The 7813-nt window shown below is 33.8% G+C and overlaps 2 protein-coding genes across 3 annotated transcripts in view; both read right to left on the bottom strand.

The window, feature by feature from the left end:
* Positions 1 to 3621, bottom strand: part of LOC109540881 (arginine kinase) — a 12516-nt gene extending 8895 nt beyond the window's left edge. Inside the window, exon 1 of one of the 2 annotated variants that reach the window (XM_019909388.2) lies at positions 3485 to 3621. In XM_019909388.2, coding sequence (XP_019764947.1) covers positions 3485 to 3525 — 41 coding nt within the window. In that variant the 5' untranslated portion in view covers positions 3526 to 3621. Of the gene's footprint in view, positions 1 to 2602; positions 2662 to 3484 lie in introns of those variants that run through there. The other variant, XM_019909389.2, reaches the window with a different exon arrangement.
* Positions 3622 to 4636: 1015 nt separating this feature from the next.
* Positions 4637 to 6916, bottom strand: LOC109540893 (vegetative cell wall protein gp1). Its single transcript, XM_019909418.2, has 3 exons — positions 6708 to 6916; positions 6347 to 6491; positions 4637 to 5383 (listed from the first exon to the last, which is right to left on the bottom strand). Exons 2-3 carry the CDS (start codon positions 6388 to 6390, stop codon positions 4939 to 4941), a joined length of 489 nt encoding a protein of 162 aa, XP_019764977.2. The 5' UTR covers positions 6391 to 6491; positions 6708 to 6916; the 3' UTR covers positions 4637 to 4938.
* Positions 6917 to 7813: the final 897 nt, after the last annotated feature.

The following is a 7813-nucleotide window of genomic DNA, read 5'->3' as shown; positions in this document are numbered from 1 at the left end:
CTTCTGAAGATGCAAGCCACACGTGCTTGCGAAACGTCAAGAAGAAATTCTACCGAACGACGGCCTAAAAACCCGAAAAACCCACTTGTTTCAATCGAATCTTAACTACAAATTCTGCGATCGGAGATAATAATTAGTTCTGATCTGTCGTGGTGCCACCAGCAAGTCTTCCACGTAATCAATTAAATTCTCCTGAGAATTGCAGCGTTTTTCCCAATTTGTTTTCGTTTCAAAATTTTTAATGGAATTTCAAATTCACTCGCAGAAATAAAACTACGAAAATGTTTGATATACAGAGGGTTAATTAAATTCGTAGACAAATTCCAGGAGTTTTCAAGAGGACTGGAAATGATTCCTTTTCAGGATGGTAAACTATAAAAAAGCACTTTTTTATTTCTATATTTCAAGGGTCTTAATTGTTATCTCACAAAAGAAGCGTGAAATCAAAAAAGTTGCTCAAAAAGGCGCTCCTGGGCATAACAATTCTAATCTATTTTGTAAAAATTAGCCCCCTTCCTTTGCAAATAGCACTGCAAAATTTGAAAAAATCCACAAAAAAATTATGAAGTTATTGACGACAATTTAAAAATCCTGTACATTAAAAAGAATCATTTCGCAACCTATACTCATATAAACTTTCTATTCTTCTTAAAACCACTCAAAAAATCTCTTCCAGAAATTTTGCTGGGAACTTAACGAACACTGAGTATCATGAAATTCCCACAAAAGAAATATTTAATCTGATCTAACCTTGATGCAGAATTAAAGCTAAACGTATAACATCAACCTACAACCCCCTTTTCTATTGATCCTTGGATACCAGCCAAATCTACCCCGTCAAGGTGAACTGAATCCAGTCTTGTGAAAATGTCTAGTTTTTCGCCTAAATCATTATTATACATTTTGCTTGGCTAATTGATCGAGCAAAATTATTTAACTTGTGGATGTATATACGGTGGATCGTCCGTTGTTATTTTCAAGATCCAGCCAAGTTTTCTGTACATTTTATATTTAGATGTTTTGTAGTCTTGTTTCCAGGCAAAGTATAATACAAATGTTTTTATCGATTTGATTACATGATAAAGGTGATTCAAGCAAGTACTTGACAATTCGCATGTTTTATGAAGTAATATCTCATGATTACCTTATTTACTTTTTAATTAAGGCAACACGACCGCTAAGTCCTGCATAGATTGCATAATTAGAGGTATTTTAGTCGACCTTCTGCTGGCAGTTTAACAACCTTTAAAAAACCTGCATAACGAAAATTCAACGCGAAAGTTAGATTTCAATCACTGTTTCCAGTATCCAGAAATGATGAAAAATTATTAATAACTAGCTGGATCAATGTGATTTGTATCATGACATTATTTCCAGAAATTCTCAGTGTTAAATACAATTAAAATAATACAGCTGTTAAATTAAGCTCTTCCATCAAAGTTTTTTCGAAGGTGGAAAAATGATCCAGTTGGTTAACCATTTACAATGCCAGATTGAAAGTATGCTTAAGCCTGACAATTATAAGTTAAGATTTAATTAAGACTAATTAATCGCATTATCGTTACGATTATATCATTTTTGAGAAATATGATTCTAAATTGGAGAAATCACCTCTTGTAGTTAAGATACAGGTGTGTGCCAATACGTGACTTTATACGCGTATTGTCGCAAACTTGAGCAAATTTTTGCGACTTACCAATGACGTCAACTTTGGCAGTACCTATTTACCTAATAAGCTGATAATTAAAATGATAATAACGTTATGATTAATTTATGGACTTTAGCTGTTTTACCTCACACATACAGTTTTTTTTCGTCGAAAAAGTGTTTTAAAAGAGCTTATGGATTGCCAAATTTTTGCAATCTGAATGCCAAGGTTTTAAACTGGGAATCAATCCAGGATCAGGTTAAATTTAATCTATATGCGATAATCCGTTTGTATGGCATTTCAGTTCTAAATTCAATTACATAAATTAAACAGATTTGGGTCCATTTAGAAGAGATTCAATTGTTCTGCTTGAAATTGGTGGACAAGTTCGTTAATCAGACGACCAGACGTTAATTAAAAGATTTAAACATTCCTTTGTTTTGCCAAAAAATATAATTAATTTATGCGCTAACAAACCGGTAAATTTTCTCAGCTAGGCTTGGGGCTAAAATTAGGCTGAAGTAAACAGGTATTGGAAACAGTAATTTTTTGGATTTTCAACTATTTCAGCACTTTTCAGTAAAATTATAAAAAAGGAATATCTGGAATGTGAAATATTTGATGGGAATTGAAACTGGCGACAGCCAAACTGCTGATAGTGTGGCTTATAAAAGTTGTTTGGTGCACAGGAAATGCAATTGCGGCGTCATAATTGATATTTTCTGCATTTGTTATCGCTCAACTGCACTGGAAAATATGCATTATTTAGTCTGACAATAGTTTTATGAATCAACGAGTATCTACTGCCTCCTTAAGATTTAGATCGCTTAACGAATGTTGATATATGTATAGATAACTGAATATTCAGACTAGTATGTGTGTTAGTTTGTTATAATTATATTTTTTGCATTACTACCAAAGTCCAAGCGAAATAATATGCAAAAGGAAACTTACGGCCCCTCATCAGTCTGTCCACGGATCGTCATTTTAGGGTATTTTTAGATACTGCCGAAAACCAAACACTGAACAAAGTAGCAGGAATAGCATTAAAGTGAATACGAATTAAAAGAGCAAATATTTGAACGAAATTGCTTTTTTTTGTATTTGAGAATTTTTGTATTTAGATACGTTTTTGCTACATTCTTTAAGATATGTTCAAATTGAAGAAATATAACATGAATAAACATTTCCACACTGGAATTTAATCACTTTGGATGAACTTGAAGTTACACATAAACTTTTTGGGTTTTGGACAAAAACTGAATGCATCCCAAGGGAAAATTGTCATCTATCGTGATCATAAAAGCATATTTTATTATTATTATTAAGTATTTGATTTAATTTAATACTAATATTCATGTTTTCTGATAAATTTCCATTTTTCAATAAAAGTTCTGTTATTTTTTAACGTAGTTTTCAATCGGCTTCACACCGTCCATTTGAAATAATTACATAATCCGGGTGTTTTCTGCTCCATTCAGCTCAAAAACAAATCGTATCTAGCCAGCTGGCAAAAATGTACATTTACGAAGGTCAAGTGCTTTGAAAATTTTCCAGAAAATTAATTTTAGTTTATTTGACAGTAAATTACACATACACATAAACCCACAAAACATGACGATCGCAATTATATAATTTGCTCTATTTTTTTAATTAAATTTTAACGCTGCAACGATTGATTGAAAGTGATGCACATGAGAGTTTAATAAATATGTGCGGTAACTCAGGATTATCTATCAAGGTGACTGCATCAGGAACTAATCGAGAAAAACGTCAGATTAGTTTTGCATATTCGTGAAAAGATATTAATTAATAGGTAGGCTAATTGGTACTCACCGGGATATTAAAGATATAACTGTATAGCAAAACGTGAACATATTTTTAAGGGAAAAGCTAGTGAACTATAAAATAGCACTGATATTGTCGATAATTGGTGGATTTTTCCTACTTATTTGAAATCTTGCTCGTTAGATAAGATATGAAATTTGAGGAGAATATAATAAAATAAATATCTCTAGTTTATTAAATAGGGCAACCGAATGAAATTAATTGGGTGAAACCATTAGAAAACGCCCCAAAAAATAGTTCTGCCCGAGTAAATCAGGTGTTGGAGTACATCCAAACCCACTTCCGTTTTACCAAAAAATTCCCAAAGCCAAATATTAGTTCAAACTCATGTGATTGTTATATAACTGTGTTTTTATGTCAATCATCAGATTTTTGGCAAAAACATCTGGACCAGTTTAGTTTCGCCGTGGTCCGGGCGATTTTAGTGTGAATGAGCTAACATTTTGTTTTCGAAAATAGATATGATTTGAAATGAATTTAATATCATCCAAACCCTCTATCAGTTAATATTTCTCCAGTAAAACACAAATTAGTACTTGCGGTTTAGTTTAGCGGACATTTTCCCGCAACTCTCGACCGAAGGTTGTTTTTTCCTCAATTAACCGATTGTGCATTGTTACGTACCAAATTTGCGAAACGAAAATTTTATATCACTGCAATTTTTTTTCGATCAATTGCAATTCTGCTTGTTTATTTATCTGCTTGGGTGTGCCGGCCTCTAAATATCACACCTTAATTTCGCAACCAATCATCCGTAAATTCGATTAATTCCATCAGTTTCTCTCATTTTCGGGTATAGGTAGGTATCAGTTTTCCTAACAATTCTTCAGTTTTTTATTTAGCCAATGATAAATAGTAGTAAACTGCAAGCGAAGTGCGAACCACGCCAGGAAAGTCCCTTATTAATCGCTGTCAATATTATTTTGTATAAATCGCAGATAATTAAGCATCTAATTTTTTTTTAATTGAAAAAATAATGCGATGCAAAATGCATTAATCCCTTGCGCAATTGTTAAGGGCTATCGATTTTGGGTTTAGCTATAACTGATAAAACCCAGCTGGTTTGTTCTCATGATAGTTGCTCATTAAAGCAATAATACAACCGAACTGGCTGATAGTCTGGTAAATAAAACAATTAAAGCCACTAGTAATGACTTTTTCGAGTAACATTTTATTAAATATTATGTCAACTTTCAACAGCCGAAAAAATTAGGCACGTCAGCATGGAAATATCACTGTAAGTGTTTAAAGGCACTTACTTAATATACTGTTATAACATACACAATATTCCAACAATCCACCAAAGAGGTTCCAGGATTTCGATCCAACAACTTTCAAGAAATTAAAAAGTACTCTGCATTTAAACCAAAAGCTTCGTAAGTAAAAAAACTAAAAATTAAAGAAATAATTGCAATTAAAAAACAGGCAACAAATGATAACAATTAATTTGTCTTCTCCCGATCAATAAAGTCATTAACCGACTTTGCTACTGGTTTTCTCTGAGGAGTGGCCAAAACTGAGTCTTCCTCTTCAGGTTCGCTGCTCTCATCACTCTCATCCTCGTAGTCGATGTCGTCAAAAGCCTCAGCCCTTATAGGATGAGGAGAAGGAGAACGAGGAGGTTTGGATGGAGGTTCCATTTTTGCTGCGGCAGGTGCAGGAGGTGTTGGAGGAGTGGCGGGTAGTTGGGGCTTCGGCTGCGGCTGAGGAGAAGGAGGTTGGACAGGTATGAGGGGTGAGGGCGTTCGAGACGGCTTCGGAGGTTGAGGTTCCACTACAGGAATTCTAGATGGTGGCTCATTCTTTTTGGGAGGCAATGGGCAAACAATTGCGGTTTCCTTCGGTCCTGGACTTTTTTTCGAGGACAATTTCTCCCAAATTGAATGTCTTGAAAAATAAACCAAAATAAACAATAAAAGCAAATCAAATTAAATAACCAAAAAACATGACTGAAAGCACAAGATTTCGGCCATCAAGTAAGTAAGCATTGATTCTGTTTTAAGTGTCTTTTACTTTTCCTAACAATCCGCCAGAAGTTTACAAAATAAACTGAAGCAACGACATTTTTGAGTTATTTTCGGAAACCGTACCCGAGTAAATTGTGCATCATTAATATGAAAGACCCTAATAAGTGTCTCACACGAATAGTACTGTTTATAAATATACTAGTTCGTTGACACTGTATGGAATTTACATAGCTATAAAAGTTCTGGAGAATCACTAATGATGGTCTATGAAAAACGCGCGTTATTCCTCTTGTACCTGCGGCTGATGACTCAGTGCAGACACCCATGAATCATGAAACAACTACCGTAAATAGCGTGTGTGTCACGAGCTTGTAAATTTAATTAAATTAATTCCATTGCATTCATTGCATTAGGAAATGTTCTTTAGGTACTTGAAAATTTTAAGTGGCGGATGCGCTACGTTCAAGGTAATCCGGGCGAAAAAAACTGGCAAAAACAACCGGAAAAGTTCATATAAACTTAGGTCGGCTGCTAAAATCGGAAACTTTGTTCAGGTTTTTTGTGCTATTGATTAACTGTGTTGTAAAAATTCCTTGCCTGCTTGAAATTACTTGCAAAATTATAAAGTGTGCTTTTGCGGGCCTCGGCTTATATAATATTTTCTACTTATCTGAGTGACATTTTCGACTAAAAATTGAATCACTCTGTATATCAGCCAGCTCTTAACAAATTAGCTAAAATTATTTTTAAAAATTTGCCACACTGTGAACATGAAAATTGAATAGTTTTCAACAACCAGTGTACTTAAACAGCTTCTTAAAAGAAAACGAACCATTTTTTTACTGGTAAATGTCCAGATCATGAAATCAACACGAGTACTTACCGATATTCCTTGTAGGACAGAACTGTGTACCATAAGGTGAACATGTTTTTTCTAACTATCTGATGTGCTGGAAAAACTGAAAAATTCGCTGTTGAGCGAACAAATGCAAATAGTGTCGAGTGAATGCTGCTGCTCACTGGCTAGTCTGGAAAAATGTAAAAATATGTGCTTCAGCTGCATGCACTTTAGTTTGAATAAGATGAAATGAACGTAGGCAAATGCATAATGGCAAAAATCTAAAATAGCATTTCTTCGAAGGGTGTTACATGGAATATTTTACATGACCTAATAAAAATAGCTCAAAATATTCTCACTGTAAGTCGAGATGTCTATATTTATAAATATAAGCAGGATTACTCACCGGTTTAAATCCCACTTCAATTATCTGAGGAATCGCTAAATTTCACCACTTAATTATTTCAAAATTCAATTTACCAATGGCCCAAAAATTGTGTCAGTAGGCACAACACGATAAACTACCCTTTATTGTCCTTTCAGGATCAGCAGGATATTTTCAGCGAACAGATGAAACCTGAAATAAACTGGCAGCTATGGGACCCTCAATACACTCTCCTGCTGCTTAGTGTTGCATATAAGCCTGGGTAACACTGTGTTGARTTGCGTTATTGAGTTGTTGCCGCTCTCTGAGTTAASGAGTTTTAACTCATCGGTTAATGAGTTATAAGTCATTTATTACAGCTTTACGAAACCCGCGACTAGAATTTGTACCTCTAAAAAAAATCAACATTTTTTCTGTGTAACGTTTTACTACTWTGTTCAAACAGCTTGTAAAAAACTTTGTAAAAAAAAGTAWTCTGGATTCTCCCAGCAACAGAAGCGRKTCCAAAGATAGTCGACGAGTTTTCTTGTAAAATCGATCTCTTAATTTTTCGCATAAAGGATTCAGTTTGCCAGTATTTTACCCAGAATTAATTCTTAGGCTTAATTCTTTTGTCCATAATTCGAAGCTGCCAAARGTTTTCCAAAAAYTTTTGCAAAGCAGTTAAGGAGGCCAGTGCTCCAATAAAATYTATCGWATATTTTTTTACARAAAATACCTRAAAATTGTCAGTATTTTAACTAAATAWTASTGCGAYTTTTGCGTAAAAAGAATTGCTTAATAGCGACTTTGTAMRAACTAGAATCATCATCATCATCTGTGGCTTTAAAAAACCAGAATGAYCTGAAAATTTAAAGAAACTAAATATTTTCAGARCGATGTGGMCGRMTAATTTTCCAAATAATTTTTTTGTAAACTTTTGCTCCCTGGCCGTTTTTTCAAGATAATCTTAATTAGGACTTTCGGTAAAAAACTGGCGAATTTTCTAGCAAATTTAATTTTGTAATTTTTGGCTGAAAAGACCCTATTATTGTCAGAAAAGATGGAAACCATCAGAAAATTATGGTTTTTTGCGTTTTCGATTACAAACTTTTAGTTTTCTGATCGGTTTTGCAGAAAACCTTAAT

The sequence above is a fragment of the Dendroctonus ponderosae genome, unplaced genomic scaffold, assembly GCF_020466585.1.
Source record: "Dendroctonus ponderosae isolate FM_Combo_2020 unplaced genomic scaffold, Dpon_F_20191213v2 Dpon_F_20191213_1, whole genome shotgun sequence".
NCBI classification, from domain to species: domain Eukaryota; kingdom Metazoa; phylum Arthropoda; class Insecta; order Coleoptera; family Curculionidae; genus Dendroctonus; species Dendroctonus ponderosae.
Note: the sequence above shows the minus strand (reverse complement) of the source record. Positions and strands in the feature narration are given on the sequence as shown.